At 43.4% G+C, this 16,575-nt stretch overlaps 1 protein-coding gene across 3 annotated transcripts in view; it reads left to right on the top strand.

Moving 5' to 3' along the window:
* DLG5 (discs large MAGUK scaffold protein 5) overlaps nucleotides 1-16,575 on the top strand; it is a 92,729-nt gene that overhangs the window by 36,267 nt on the left and 39,887 nt on the right. For all 3 annotated transcript variants that reach the window (XM_069864212.1, XM_069864211.1, XM_069864213.1), the window contains exons 3-7: nucleotides 1,647-1,812; nucleotides 7,056-7,199; nucleotides 11,773-11,956; nucleotides 14,876-15,135; nucleotides 16,033-16,345. In XM_069864212.1, the coding sequence (XP_069720313.1) occupies nucleotides 1,647-1,812; nucleotides 7,056-7,199; nucleotides 11,773-11,956; nucleotides 14,876-15,135; nucleotides 16,033-16,345 (1,067 nt within the window). The remainder of the gene's footprint in view (nucleotides 1-1,646; nucleotides 1,813-7,055; nucleotides 7,200-11,772; nucleotides 11,957-14,875; nucleotides 15,136-16,032; nucleotides 16,346-16,575) is intronic.

Genomic DNA, 16,575 nt, shown 5'->3' with positions numbered 1-16,575 from the left:
GCTTAAGTGGGAGGATGTGCAGCTTGGCACTGAATTTACCCGAAGCCCTGCAGCCTGTCAGTACCTGAATTAGCTTTGTTTGCCTTTACCTTCTTCTTTGTTTATGAAATTCCCTGCTCATTTATATGTCCTATTCCAAATGAATACATGCTCTCACTTCTTTTTATCTATCCGTTTGCTTTTTTCACTATTTATTTTTTGTATCAGGAACCTAGGAGAGTGCATTTGGATTATTACTGGTTTTTATATAATCTTGCCTTAAAAATCATGTAGAATGGTTCCTAAAAAAACAATGCAGTTCCTAAAGAACCGTTTTCCTAGGGAAAAAGAAAGGATAATGACGTTTTAGAAGTGTGGGATTCTTAGTCTTGATGGGTGAAGGGGCTCTATTGGGATGGAGGAGTAAAACCAAGTAGTAGGAGAAAGTGCAAATGCAGCCTCCATTGAGAAATCTTCTCAGCAATGTCAGTTTGTGTCTTTATACAGAATGCAGGCTGTTCATGCTATTTTTTATTTCTGCAATTTGGTATTAGAACATTTGCATACATCATACAACATACATCCATATGCAATGAATGAAAAGGATAGTCTGTGCATGTTAGGGAATTGCAGTAACAGCTGAAAGGAGCAAGAACAGGAATCTTATTATTTGAGATGCTCTGTGTGTGTGTGATGTGTGAGTACAAAATAGTAATCGCCTGTATACATTTAGGCCTTTAACATTCACATCTGTGATCTGAGTTTGCTTTCATGTGTCTGGTGTTCAACTGAGCAGGAGTAAAATTCCAGTTGAATTCCTTGTCAGCATGGTGTGAAACATCATATACCAGCCTGATCTCAGGTGGAAGAAGACCTTTATGTGTGGGTATAGTAAAGGTAGGAGGCATCATCATTCATCTCTAATATCAAGGAAGCTGAGAATTAAAAGATCCCACGAAATCTTTTGTGTATGACTGCCCCTTAGAGGAGATTTAATGTTGTCCAGCTGTCCTAATGACACTGTGCTCATTCCAGCCAATGTTGTTAAAAATGAAGCCTGTTTTGCATATATGAAGCCCCCTTCCAATTTAAAGCCACCCCCCCAACCCCTTGCATCCTATCACTACATAGCTGCGTTAAAAGTCCCTCCCCAGCTTTCCTGTAGCCCCCTTCAGGCAGAGACCCCTTCAGGTCTCTGTGGACCCTTGTCTTTTCCTGGCTGAACCACCCCACTCCCTCAGCCTGTCTCATAGCAGAGGTGGTCCAGCCCTCAGATAATTGCTTTTAGAAGCAAGAACATGGTTCTTCATTGTTAATGACTTTGTCCAGATGACTTCTGTCACTGTGGTGGCTTCTGAAGTCTTTGCAATTGTGACTGCAAGCTTGCTTTGCCTTTTAGGAACCTTGTAAGTTCAGGAGTAAGCAAGGAACCTACTTGTGGAGTCCTAACTTGCAACGCAGACAGAGCCTTTCAGCGTGGGGTCTGACTGAGCTGGAGTTACTCTTGTGTCAGCTCACTGATTTAAACTGCCATGTCTTGTTTCGTTTTTGAACAGGATTCTGCAACCAAAGATGCAGGTTTTTTGCATCAGTGTTAACTCCTTTATTGGTATGGTGTTGTTCTTTTGAGGAGTTTTCTGACTGCCAGTGATTTCTTTCTTGGTCAGGTACGACTGGGAAAGCATCGTCTCCACCACCTGTAATAGACACGAGACAGATGAGCGAGAAGCTGGAGACAATACTGTATCAACTCCGGCAGGTAACTCGAGAGAGGGATGAGCTGCGTAAACGACTTGCACTTTCATCTCCTGGATCAACTTTTGATGACTGCAGGTAAAAATAAAGGAAATGGAACATTTTAATTTAGTCCTCAGTAGCATTTTCAAACATCTTGACTCCTGCTTGCCTATAAAGAAGCAAGGATACTGTCATGTGCATACAGTGCTTGTAACTCACCTGCATCCTGGTGACTTGTGTGTATAGAGGTGACCATGTTCAGGTTTCAAAGCTGCCTGCTGAATGTTTCTGCTTTCTCCAGCAGTTTTGCTGTGAGAATGAGGGGAGTAGGGCTCATCTCTATGTAGAGAGAAGAAAGCAAATGAGTTGTTTGGGCTTCCTGGGTTATGTTGTGGGAAGGGAAAGACAACAGCAGCTGAAGCATTTGCTGTTTTGAAGGCAGAAGAGAAGGAAGGGAGGTAGCTCTGAATACTTGGCTGGAGGACAGAAATTAGGAGATAAAAAAAATCTCAGCTATTCCGGTGCTTCTGCACAGAGGTTTGGACTTCTGTTGAAGGGGGAGTAGGTGTGTTTTAGGAGATAGGCTTTCTTTTTTTTATCTTATATTGGGTGACTGAGTAGCGTTAATGTGGTATAAGTAAGGAAATCCCTTCCACTGAGAAGTTGTGGGTGCTGCCAAATTAAAAGAATGTGTGTTCAAAGTCAGTTCACGGCCAGCAGCCTTGCAAAACTCATTCTAATTTGAGAAGTTGAGGAAGTTGGTACTCGAGGAGAGTCTGGGTTAATTGACCATAAGGGTTTTATTGGGTAGGAAGCAGAACTGATTTATTTTAAGGAGTTAAAGATTTGCTGATGTTTATTTATGTGACGTTGGTCAAGCTGAGCAGGTACTTTTTGCTTGCTGTAAAAACATGTAAGAGAGATTTTTTGAACCTTGAAAGAAATTGTCACTAATTCTGAAATGAGAGTGAGGAACAGATTTTCTGGGATGTGTTGTCATGACAGCTTCTCTGAGCTTCAGTGCTTCATTTGTTTTCTTTTGTATCTCTTTCTTCATCAGCTCCAGCTGTACGTGGTCAGGTGGTTAATGAATCTTTTTGTCCTTATGAGATACGGTTGAGATTTGAACCAGTGTGCTGGAATGGAGAGAATCTGGGCTTTTTATTCAGTCACCTTACTGCCACTTTCTCCCCCCATAAGTTCTCTTGGAGAGACCCCATGAGGGCTCTTTAAAAGCATTGTGTCCTATATAAGGGTCCTAAAGTGGTGTGGGGACAGGAGAGGAAAAGGCTGTCAAACGTCAACATCTTTTGCACAGCTTCCAGTTACTTATTTATATAGAGGGATTTCTTATTTGCTGTCACTAGAGCTTAGGCATGAGGATTTTATAGCTTACAGTAATGTTCGCCCTAATCCAGGATGCTGTTAATAAAGTTCTGATGAGCTGTCTTGTTACACTGCCTTAGTATTTTTCTCTTTAATTGTCAAACCAGTCTTCTGCCACCAGTGTAGGATTTGTTTGTTGTGAGAAATAGAAATGTTTACAGCTTAAAGAGCAAATTATCAACATAAACATTGCACTTGGGCAGTGCCTGGGCGTTGTATGTTAGGTGCGGGATGCTGCCTTCCAAACAATTAAGAGTAGGAAATGAAGGAAGATTAGTGGTTATCATCTTTTTCCTCCAGTATAAAAGCATCTGCACCCTCATCCGCAGCCACATCTATGGTGTGTGACAGCTTGCTGGTGTTTTTACTTTCTTTTGCATCCTTTCCTCATCTAAACCCAATCTTTAGCCTTCCAGGAGCCAAAGACCAGGCAAAGCGAACTGTTATGCTGAAGTGTGGAAGCTGGAAGATGGTTGTTCAGGTGGTGGCTTTTACAACCCAGAAAGGGCTTTTGCTTTCCTGGCTGTGCTTGTGGCTTTAACCACAGTTGTATTGCACACAGATGCTGTAGAGGCAAATCTTGACACCTCATGAGGGCGTAGCAAAACAATTGCAGCTTGCAACACATTTGTAGGCTGGGCTGTGTTCTCCATGAAGGCTGACAGTTGCCAAACCAAGAGGTGTTTTCCACAGCGAGTGTTGACTAAGTCTGGAGCAATGGAAGAGGAGCCGCAGAAGCAGATTGTGATGGGCTGAATCAGATGAACATCTGTCATCCTGCTGGCCAGGACCAGGATTGCTCATTCTGTGCTTGTCACTTGACAGTGACAGTGTGTGTGCGCATGTGTTGATGGCAAAGATCATAGAATCATAGAAATTGTTAAGGTTGAAAAATGCCTCTAAGCTCATCGAGTCCAACCATCTGCCCACCACTTCTTCTAGAACAGAAGGTATTGCAAGAGGCTGCCCAGGGAAGTGGTGGAGTCCCTATCCCCAGAGGGGCTTAAGAAGTGTGTAGATGTGGTACTTTGGGATGTGGTTTAGTAGGCACGATGGGGCTGGGTTGACGGTTGGACTTAGAGGCCTTTTCTAACCTTAATGATTTCTATGATACTGTGTTACTGGTGGCATTGTTGTTCCTTCCTCATTGTGCAGGTAGACTTATAGGTTTTTCATTTTATGAAATACACAACTGGTGTTAGACCTGTCAAATAAGTTCTAACTGTAGCTTTGAGACCGACCTAGTAGTTCTCCTCTAAAAGTAAAAATTGATACACTGAAATATTTTGCATGAATATTAATTTATGATTGCAGGTTTACTCTGAACGTGAGCTAATGGGTCTCAAACTTAACATTTCGACTGAGAGTTAAACTGTGTTTCAATTAACGTCATTTTAATAACTGTTGGGCAGATGGTGTCTACTTTCAATAATTTCACCCTGAAGTCTAATTAAAATCAATACTTGGGCTTTTAGTGATTCTGTCAAGGGTGTGAACATTACAAATGGAGTTTTAATTATGCTGTCTAGGGTTGAATTTTAAAAGTATAACCATACAGTGGTTGTGGTAATGTCTGTGACACTGTAGGAATAAAACACTGCTGCTTTTGGCACCCTTAAACAGTGAGTTAACAAATCCCTGAAAGACATCTCTGTAGCTGTGACCTGAGTACTTGGTTACTTCATATGAGTTTCGCTTTTAATTGTTGCTAAAGTCTGTCCGTCAAGGAAAGGTTTCTTTGGTTTTGTTTTCCCCAGGAGCACCTCTTTGGAAAAAGAGAGGAATTAGAACTGAAGGCCTCACTACTCAGCAACCCAAATGCAACTGAGTTGCTCAAAAGTACCTTTGTATTATATGCACACTCCCTGAAAGTCTGTGAATAAGATGTGGCTAGCATTTCTTTCTGTTTTTTTAACAGCTCTCACCACTGCTGCTGCAGTGTGAAACCATTTCCATCTGATTCAATTTCCAGCTGCATTTCAGTTCCATGTTGCTGGTTTTGTGTGAGCAAAGAGAATTTTGATGGCTTTTCAGGCTGCACTGACAGCGAAGCCATTTGGGAGCGTGAGGTGGGAGGGAGAAGGAGGTATCTGTGCAGCAACGGTGCAAATCTGGTACAGGAACGAACAGAGTTACATTAGAAAGCAATTGTTTTCTTCTTTTCTTCTCCCTTGCCTGTGGAATTGTCAGAGACCCAGGAGATGCCTCAGGGACAGCTGTCAGGAGCTTTGGTTTGAAACGAGATAATTCAGTGGTGAAAAAAATTTGTGGCTGTATAGTGGAGGAACAGTTCAATTCAGTCTCCTTTAGAGGCATTGTGCTTCAAAACACAAAGGCATAGTCCTGCCATTAGTTACTGGTATGATTTATGATTTTTCTAATAAATAAAGGTATCTTGTGCAAGGAGAACATGTTCTGGACTTAATCAGTGTTACTCAGTTCATGTTTTGATGGGAGACTGACTTTGGTTTTCATCTTATTCAGCTTACTGAAAATTGCTTATTGGAGGCAATACTGTATTGGAGATTCCTAATACTTGGACAAAACTCAGGTTATCTTATGGAAATGTCAGGTGGATTCTGACAAGTTTTCTCCTGCCAAACTAACCTGATCGCCTTCTATGACAAAGTGACCCACTTGATGAATGAGGGAAAGGCTGTGGATGTAGTGTACCTGGACTTTAGTGAAGTCTTTAACACAGTTTCTCACAGTATTCTAATAGAGAAGCTGGCTACCACTGGCGTGGGAGGCACGTCCTCTGCTGGGTTAAAAGCTGACTTGATGACTAGGCCCAAAGGGTGGTGGTTAATGGAGCTAAATCCAGCTGGAGGCCAGTCACAAGTTCTGTCCCCAGGGCTTGGTACTGGGTCCGTCCTGTTCAATATCCTTATCAACAATGTGGATGAGGGGATTGAATGCACCCTCAGCAAGTTTGCGGACAACACTAAACTGGGAGGAAGTGTCGATCTGCTGGAGGGTGGGGAGGCTCTTCAAAGGGATCTGAACAGGCTGGATCTATGGGCTGAAGCCATCGGAGTCCTGCACTTGGGACACAAAGCCCCATGCAGCGCAACAGGCTTGGGGAAGAGTGGCTTGAAAGCTGCTTGGAGGAGAAGGACCTGGGGGTGTTGGTTGACAGCCAACTGAACGTGAGCCAGCAGTGTGCCCAGGTGGCCAAGAAGGCCAATGGCATCTTGGCTTGTATCAGAAATGGTATGGCCAGCAGGTCCAGGGTAGTGATTTTCTCCTTGTGCTCTGCATTGGTGAGGTCACACCTCAAACACTGTGTTCAGTGTTGAGCCCCTCATGATAAGAAAGACATTGAGGTGCTGGAGTGTGTCCAGAGAAAAGCAATGAAGCTGGTGAAGGTGCTTGAAAACAGGTCTTATGAGGAGTGGCTGAGGGAATTGGGGTTGTTTAGCCTTGAGAAGAGGAGGCTGAGGGGAGACCTTATTGCTCTCTACAGCTACCTAAAAGGAGGTTGCAGAGAGCTGGGTGTTGGTCTCTTCTCTCAAGTGATAGAACAAGAGGGAATGGCGTCAGACTGCATCAGGGGAAGTTTAGATTGGACATTAGGAAAAAATTCTTCACAGAAAGTGTTGTCAGGTGCTTGAATAGGTGTCCCAGGGAGGTGGTTGAGTCACCATCATTGGAGGTGTTCAAAAGGTGGTAGATGAGGTATTTGGGGTCATGATTTAGCAGTAGACAGGTTCAGTTCCACCTCCAAGCCATGGGCAGGGACACCTCCCACTGGATCGGGGTGGTCAAAGCCTCATCCAGCCTGGCCTTGAACACCTCCAGGAATGGGGCATCCACAACTTCTCTGAGCAACCTGTGCCACTGCCTCACCACCCTCACAGGAAAACATTTCTTCCTAAGATCTCATCTCAATCTCCCCTCTTTTTCGTTCTCTTCAATAGCTGATGTTTGACTTGATGTTCTTTCTATGCTAGGCCTAGTCCGAAACCGAGTCATGATTATGAAAGACTGAAGATTCAGTGCATGAAGGCCATGTCAGACCTGCAGTCCCTGCAGAATCAACACACCAAGACACTAAAAAGATGTGAAGAAGCAGCAAAAGAAGCAGATTTTTATCAGTAAGTATTAGTAGAGCTGTACAAAGTAAGAGTTTACTGGTCTGTTCTCGTTCATAAGGTATTAGAACATGATAATCATTTTTTTCTTATGTTTTTCCACTTTAATCACAAGATTAATGTTTGCATGCCTCAGATAAAGCATTTCTGGCCTATTTGAAATGGTAACATATGGAGTGCTTGTTTTATGTTGGAGAATTGGAGATAGAAATCCCTGGTGTCCTGAGGTGCACTGCCAAGGGAAGCCTGGTTACTGACTTGCAGCTACAATGCAAGAGCTTTCCTGTTAGCCCAGAGACCAGAATATAATTAGAGAGGTCACTTGTTACTGGTTTTTACTGGGCAGTGATAGCTCCCATGCTGACTTGTGTAAGTTTTAACGCAGGCTTAGAGCAATTGTGAGCATTTATGAAAGCACAATAAAATAAGAAAAAATTGGTGAATATTTCTAGCGTGGGTTTCTGTTTAAAAATCAGTAACTTATGCAGGCAGGAATAGGTTTTTTTCACTTGAAAGGAAGGCAGGCAAGAAAGAGAAATGCAGATAACTTCTTGGTTTGAAGCTTTTTACTTCCGTCTCCATGATGAAGTATGACAGATATTTAATGACAACGTTTGTTTGCACTGCTGGTTCTTATGTAGCAAGTTAACCCACAACTCTTTAAAGAAGGGCATCGGTTACTTGTGTTCTTCCAAAACCTGAAAACAGCGTAAAAAGCTGTCAGCAGAGACAGTTGTAGCAGATTGTGTAGTGGGTTTGCAGAAAGATTTATTCCTCAGTTCATTTGACGATTTCCAAGCACATGAATTTGCTGTTGAATTCTGTGGAAAGCATCAGTGTTTTGCAAATTGTGGATGGATCCTTTTCAGAGCTGAATTAACTACATCTATCCAATACTGTTATGAAACACTTATGTTCTTTATCCTAAAAAATTAGTGTTTTGCTCACCTTATTTCAGAACTTTATAGTCCCTGAAACCATACTGTTTTGCACTGATTATTTCAGTATTTTCATGACAGTGTAAAAGGATTCACCTCTTATATCAGCAGGAAAACTCTTGAAATTTAGAAGATGGAGGAGGTAATTGAAATATTCAAGTATTCGAAGAACAGAGAAATATTCCTAAGAGAACAATAGTTCTGCCAATTGATGCTTAGACACAAGTACAAGTTTTTGCATTTGCAGTTAGTACAGACAGAGATTATCTGGTCAGGAGAAACAATAGCACATTTTAATTGATTAAGGGGTAATTCCTGTTACTGTAAGAACTTAGGTGGATTTGAATAATTTGATTTCCTACTTAAAACTTCAGGGAGGCTGAAACTCCCTGTTGGAGTTCAGGTGCCCAGAACATGACAGCGCATGTTGAAATCCCTGCATGCAGTCCCTGTGAGTAATTCTCAAAGTAAAGAAAGGAATCAAGTAGAAAACACTATCATAGAATCATAGAATAACCAGGTTGGAAGAGACCCACCGGATCGTCGAGTCCAACCATTCCTATCAAACACTAAACCATGCCCCTTAGCACCTCATCCACCCGTGCCTTAAACACCGCAAGGGAAGGTGATACAACCACCTCCCTGGGCAGCCTGTTCCAGTGCCCAATGACCCTTTCTGTGAAAAATTTTTTCCTAACCTCCAGCCTAAATCTCCCCTGGCGGAGCTTGAGGCCATTCCCTCTTGTCCTGTCCCCTGTCACTTGGGAGAAGAGGCCAGCACCCTCCTCTCTACAACCTCCTTCCAGGTATTTGTAGAGAGCAATGAGGTCACCCCTCAGCCTCCTCTTCACCAGGCTAAACAACCCCAGCTCTCTCAGACGTTCCTCATAAGACCTGCTCTCCAGCCCCCTCACCAGCTTTGTTGCTCTTCTCTGGACTCGCTCCAGAGCCTCAACATCCTTCTTGCGGTGAGGGGCCCAGAACTGAACCCAGGATTCGAGGAGCGGTCTCACCAGTGCCGAGTACAGAGGGAGAATAACCTCCCTGGACCTGCTGGTCACGCCGTTTCTGATACAAGCCAAGATGCCATTGGCCTTCTTGGCCACCTGGGCACACTGCTGGCTCATGTTCAGTCACTGTCAACCAACACCCCCAGGACCCTCTCCTCCAGGCAGCTTTCTAGCCAGACTTCTCCTAGTCTGTAGCACTGCATAGGGTTGTTGTGCCCCAAGTGCAGGACCCGGCATTTGGCCTTGTTAAACCTCATGCCATTGGACTCTGCCCAGCGGTCCAGCCTGTTCAGATCCCTTTGCAGAGCCTCCCTACCCTCCAGCAGATCGACACTTCCACCCAGCTTAGTGTCATCCGCAAACTTGCTAAGGGTGCACTCGATGCCTTCATCCAGGTCATTGATAAAGACATTGAACAGGGCTGGACCCAGCACTGAGCCCTGGGGAACCCCACTTGTCACTGGCCTCCAGCTGGATTTCACACCATTTCCCACCACTCTCTGGGCCCGGCCATCCAGCCAGTTTTCCACCCAGGAGAGTGTGCGCCTGTCCAGCCCAGAGGCTGACAGTTTCCCAAGCAGAATGCTGTGAGAAACTGTGTCAAAGGCTTTTGGAGTGTTATTTTATTCTGTAGTAATTCTTAAACCCTCACACTTTAAAAAGCAAACGAACTAAAAAGGTTAGCATTTTGAAGAAGTATTAATACCCAGCTGAATCAGAATAACAGGTAACATAAGGCAGGTCTTGCCAAACTAACCTGATTGACTTCTGTGACAAAGTGACCCACCTTCTGGATGAGGGAAAGGCTGTGGATGTATCTTCTTGGACTTCAGTAAAGCCTTTGACACAGTTTCTGACAGCATTCTGCTTAGGAAACTATCAGTGCTGGGTCCAGCCCAGTGTCTTTATCAATGACCTGGATGAAGGCATCGAGTGTGCCCTTAGCAAGTTTGCAGATGACACTAAGCTGGGTGGAAGTGTCGATTTGCTGGAGGGTCGGGAGGCTCTGCAAAGGGATCTGAACAGGCTGGACCACTGGGCAGAGTCTAATGGCATGAGGTTTAACAAGGCCAAGTGCCGGGTCCTGCACTTGGGGCACAACAACCCTGTGCAGTGCTACAGACTAGGAGAAGACTGTCTAGAAAGCTGCCTGGAGGAGAGGGACCTGGGGGTGTTGGTTGACAGCGACTGAACATGAGCCAGCAGTGTGCCCAGGTGCCAAGAAGGCCAATGGCATCTTGGCTTGTATCAGGAACGGTGTGACCAGCAGGTCTAGGAAGGTTATTCTGCCCCTGGACTCGACATTGGTGAGACCGCTCCTCAAATCCTGTGTTCAGTTCAGGGCCCCTCACCACAAGAAGGATGTTGAGGCTCTGGAGCGAGTCCAGAGAAGAGCGACGAAGCTGGTGAAGGGGCTGGAGAACAAGTCTTACGAGGAGTCGCTGAGGGAATTGGGATTGTTTAGCCTGGAGAAGAGGAGGCTGAGGGGTGACCTCATTGCTCTCTACAACTATCTGAAAGGAGGTTGTGGAGAGGAGGGTGCTGGCCTCTTCTCCCAGATGACGGGGGACAGGACAAGAGGGAATGGCCTCAAGCTCTGCCAGGGGAGGTTCAGGCTTGACATCAGAAAAAAATTCTTCACAGAAAGGATCATTGGGCACTGGAACAGGCTGCCCAGGGAGGTGGTTGAGTCACCATCCCTGGAGGTGTTGAAAAGATGGGTGGATGGGGTGCTGAGGGCATAGTTTAGTGTTCGATGGGAATGGTTGGACTTGATGATCCTGTGAGTCTTTTCCAACCTAGTGATTCTGTGATAAATAAACTTTATGTAAAGATTATGGGTGTTAAATTGTGTGAATGTAGTTTCTCAATAGCTTTTATTTAGCAAGTTGTCCTAATTTTGAGGAAGAGTTCTTTTTTAGATGCTTTGGGTCATTCTGTACCATGAATGTTGATATTTCACTTCGTAAGGAAGTTATACAAAGTGCCTTAAAATGTAAATTGATTCTGTTTATTGTCGTGTTGTGTATTGTTATTTATAAATATGGACATTAAACACTTCAGCAGCAGGTGTGGGATTTCAGTTTGGATAATTCTGTTTCAGCAACAAAAATACTTGCCAGTATCGAAGTGTCGCTCTTCATAGTCAAATACATTTCATTATGTTTTTTTCTCCTTTCCAGCAAAGGTCTGCTCTTACTTTGGAGTGCTACCTGGAATTATATGATTGATACCCCTGTCATATGGCTCTCACTTGTTTAATTTTTAAGTATTCATAGAATCATAGACTCCCAGAGAAGTTTGGATTGGAATGGACCCTAAAGCCCATCCAATTCCAGCCCCACTGCCACCTCCCACTGGATCAGGTTGCTCCAAGCCCCATCCAACCTGGCCTTGAACATCTCCAGGGACAGGGCATCCACAGCTTCTCTGGGCCCTTACACATATTTTTGTACCTATGGCCCTGTTTGTTTCTGTTTTTTTCCTGGTGCTTGAAATACTCAAGTATGCAGAACTGAGTTAGCTTGACCTGCGTTCTTGATAGGAAGCTCATGCTTGCAATTAGTTAGTCCATGACTTATTCTTGGTAAGTTGGCCTCTAAGAGCGCTTTCTGTGTGCCATGACAGCACGTTGCACAGTCGACTGCTGAGTGACCAGTCCCAGCTGAAGGAGGACATGGATACCTTGAAGAGGAAAAACACACAGCTGGTGCGAGAGCATAATCATCTCCAGCAGTCCTGTGAGGAGATGAAGAGGCTTCATGATGAAGATCAGAAAGAGATAACAGACCTGCGCAGCCAGCAGCAGCAGGTAAGCTATGACTTGGAGTGGATGCTCTAGAACAGTTCATGAATTGTTCCTCGGATAAATAAGTCACTAAAATCACATGTGCAGTATCGCTGCCTTTTGTGTCATAGAAATTGTAGAGTGATTTGGATTGGAAGGGATCTTAAAGCTCCTGCGATGGGCAGGGACACCTCCCACTGGATCAGGTTTCTCAAAGTGCCATCCAACCTGGCCCTGAACACCTCCACGGATGGGGCATCCACAGCTTCTCTGGGCAACCTGTTCCACTGCCTCACCACCCTCACTCACCCAGGAAAACAATTTTTCCTAAGATCTCATCTCAGTCTGCCCTCTTTCAGCTTAAAACCATAACTCCTTGTCTTGTCAATACACTCCTTTCTATACATTCTCCTATGGAAAAGCCTGAGCATTGAGTTAGAATACTGTAGTAACCTATGGAATGGTTAAATGTGGAATATCTTGGTTAGCTGTGCATGGGCTGGTTCACAGGCAAACGGGCAAGTCAAACAGAAGGCTTCAGAAGCGAAACCTATGCAAACAAAAATTATTTGTTAGGGTAGGAGGGACAAAGGTCAAAGCAAGCTGGATGCACTGAACAGCATGTTAGGGGGGGACTGAGGAGTGCGATTTCTATTTCCTTTTTATCCCTGCCTCTAACATTATCTTGAGTTTTCTTCTGGGAAATCGGTTACGGGCCTGTTGCAGATGATTGCCAAAGTTTCGTGTAGCAGAAAGGGTTTGACCTGGGCAAATTAATTGTTCTCTTCCTGGATTTCCTAGTCTGCAAAGCAAGGCTGTAAAACCTGCAACAGAAAGTTGTTGCATTTTGAGGTTGTGTCCTGAAGTTTGACATTCCCAGGCAGCACAGGAGGAGGCTGGAGTATTATTGTCAGTAGGTATTTAAAGAAATTCAGGGTGATGTTGACATCACGCTTGTACCTTTAAATAAACTGTGTACGTGGCTTGCAAAAAGTTGTGTGATTCCATTTCTTAGCATGTCAGAGTAGATCATGGAACCTTGAAGGAACGCTGAGGGTCCTGTCTTGTCTGTGTCATTTCTCATCTGAATTAGTCTGACTCTGTGTTGATCCCTGACATTTCCTCATCAGGCTGTAGCAGTGGCCTCAGAGAGCAAAACCTTCTGATGGAATTACTCTTTGTGTGCGATAACTGTGGATTTGCTCTACAACAGCTGAGCAGTTTTAAGTTCCTGCTGCTCGTGTGTGGAGTTCCTTGTTGCCATGGCTGTCTTCCTTGATCCAGCTGGGACTATTTACTTCTTGTCAGCCTGGGATTTGGAGCAGGAGACGTTTATTACACTGCTTCCTGTACATGGCATTCCTGGTGTCCTCCTTCAATCTCTCTCAGCAAGTTCATGGGGAATTCCATAATATCCTTCTTTTCTTTAATCATTTAATGTGGTCTAAGCAAAAAGATATTCTATACATGCTTTAGGCATGAGAATTGGTTTATTTCCCTTTGGGCTCTCAAATATTTGGTTCTCTTGTTACCTGCTGCCTGGGGGCAGTGCTACTGTAATGCAGTTTCTTTCGATCCCCCCTCCTTTTGGTCTGCAGGCAGGCATCAAGCTTCATCCACTTTCAGCAACTGGTCTTTACTCTTAATATAAGAAGACACAAAAGAAGATGAGCAGCCGGATTGTACATATAGGGTATTTGCAATGGGTCTGGTTTTAAAAAGCTCATGTTTTTTGTCTTTTTCTCCTTCTAAGTTTTCAGTACTTTTTATTTTCAAACAGTTAGGGACATACCTGAAGATTAGGGTAATGTGAAGATTCCATAAATTCCTGGTACCTGTCTACATTGAGCACTCCTGTATCTTTCCACTGCTCCATCAAGGCCAAATTTCAATTTAAAAGACAAAAACAGAAAAAATGAGTGTAGCATTAAAGAAAAAAAAGGTGGAGGGGGAATAAAAAGGTAAAACCTCATTTCAGGCACTTTTTGTTGCCTTTTGAGAAAGAAGAACAAGATTTGCTGAAGCTCATCAGGAGCTTTCTGGTTTTGTTGCCAGTCATTTACCACCAATGTTACTATTCACTACAAGATGTCAGTGGAGATTATTTTGAAACCAGGATTCAGGTCAGACTTTATTGGTGTTTAAATAGATTTTTCTCTTCCTGTTCGTATTTATGGATAGCTTTTGGAACACAAACCCCTGTGGACAGCTCCCAGCTGGAATGTTCTATGAATGTTAATATATATGCCTGCATGTGTAATGTATTTAGGGTTGATTTCATTCTCTTGAAGTTTTAAATGATTTATTTTACTCTTGGAGGATACAGGCAGCCTGTCAGGAATGCCACCTCGTGGTCATTTCCTAAATTACAACTATTGTCTGGGTCATCAAATGTTTAATGATTTCCTCTTGCTAATACTGCAAAATATCATAGAATCATAGAATGGTTTGGGCTGGAAGCGACCTTGAAGTCCATACAGTTCTAGTCCACCTGCCATGGGCAGGGACACCTTCCACTGCATCGGGTTGCTCAGAGCCCCATCCAACCTGGCCTTGGACACCTCCAGGGATGGGGCAGCCACGGCTTCTCTGGCAACCTGTGCCAGTGCCTCACAGTTAAAAAAATTCTTCCTAGTATTGAATCTAAATCTCTCACCTGGGTTTAACAGCTGTTGGTAGAGAGAGATTTTCATGAACTCGTGCCCTCTTAAGTTGTGATAAAGCATATTTTTTACCCACTTGACATTAAGTAGATGTAGTAATACCTAGAGTAACAATAATGATTAGAAGAGGCTCATTGTTTCCTTAATCATTAAAAAGAATGATTATGGAAATTGCTTAATAATTTTTGTTCTAATATTGCTTCTTATATTTTTTTTAAATCTCATGTATTGGAATGATTACCAATTAAGTTTATTAATGCACTTTATGGCTTTTTTTTAGGTTATGAAACAAAATGGGTCATCAGAGATACTGAATAAGCTTTATGATACAGCAATGGACAAGCTGGAGGGTGTGAAGAAGGATTACGATGCCCTAAGGAAACGGTATAATGAGAAGATTGCAAGTCACAACACGGACCTGAGCCGGCTGGAACAGGCTGAGGAGGAGAACAGACGCCTGCAGAAGCAGATTGACATGTTAATGAAGCAAAGGGACACAGCAATACATTTTCAGCAGCAATATTCCTCCTCTCTTAGAAGGTATAATTGGTTTTTGATACCTTTCAGATATTCTGTCAAGGCAGTAACAAGTCTAACATAGCATACATCAAGCACGTCATTGCTTGCAAGTTGAGGGAGGTTTATTTATGGTTCTGTTTATCCCAATTCCATACAATCATAAAATGGTTTGGGTTGGAAGGGACCTTAAAGCCCACTTCCAGCCCCCAGACATGGGTCGAGACACCTCCCACTGGATCATGTTGCTCCAACCTCATCCAACCTGGCCTTGAACACCACCAGCAGTGATGCAGCCACAACTTCCCTGGGCAGCCTGGGCCAGTGCTTCACTATCCTCGTCCTGAAGAATTTCTTCCTGATGTCTAATCTAAAACTTTCCTCCTTCCAATTTAAAGCTGTTCTCCCTTGTCCTATCACTACAGGCCCTTGTAAAAAGTCTCTCCTCAGCTTTCCTCTGAAGGCCCCTATAATGTCTCCCTGGAGTCTTCTCTGCATTTCTTCAGTTCCTGAATTTGTTTCCTTTTTCCCCTGTGCCTGGGTCTGAGTGCTGGGAGAAGGAATTAACTTCTAAGATGAGTAGAACTCAACACAATAAATAAGGTTAAGCCTGTGCTATTAAATAATGACTGTTTTGCATTCTATTTAGAATGCTTTGATAGAAATTTACTTTTAGTAATTAAACTAATTCTAAACTTTCTTACAATTTTTATTTTTTGATTCCTTAAAGAAGTTCTCTAATATTCCTAAAGCAACGATTAGTTTCTCTTTTATTTTGCAGCACTGAGAGAACATTGTCCAAGAAGTCCTCTGCGGTTTTCTTTTACCAGTGGATGCACTTGGTTATCTAGCCAAATACTTAACATATGAGAAAGGGAAACAAGAAACAAACATCTCACCAGCGTTTCTGCTTGTTTTTAGATTTGAATCGGTACAGCAGGAACTCAGCAATGCCACAGCCCAAAACAAAGAGCTGCAGAGAGAAATGGAGCGGTTGCAGTCAGAGGTGACAAGATTTAAAACAATGCAGCTGAAAGCAACAAAGGACGCAGAAAAATACAAGGAAGAAAGGGATTCAGTTTTCAATGAATACCGCCTCATAATGAGTGAACGAGATCAAGTAATTAAAGAGGTAGATAAACTTCAAACAGAGCTGGAGCTGGCGGAGTCTAAACTGAAGAACACTTCTTCGGAGAAGAGAGTAGCCAGTGAAGAGATGGAAGCTTTAAGACAGGTACTGACCTATTGTTTCTGCAGGGAAGGGAAAGTGGTAAACATTGATGCTGGAATCAGAAATGTGTGGTCAGTTGATGGAAAATTGGAATGCGCTGCAAAGAGGGAATTCCATACTGATGTTTTGGCTGAGAATTTTGCTCTTCACTCGACTTAATTCTCTACTACTGGTTGTAGATCCTTCTTTTATTGAGTTAGTCCTCTGTGCCTTTTCAAGTAATTCCCTCTGCA

The sequence above is a fragment of the Phaenicophaeus curvirostris genome, chromosome 9 (genome assembly GCF_032191515.1).
Source record: "Phaenicophaeus curvirostris isolate KB17595 chromosome 9, BPBGC_Pcur_1.0, whole genome shotgun sequence".
Taxonomy (NCBI): Eukaryota; Metazoa; Chordata; class Aves; order Cuculiformes; family Cuculidae; genus Phaenicophaeus; species Phaenicophaeus curvirostris.
This window is presented reverse-complemented; position numbering and strand designations above follow the sequence as displayed.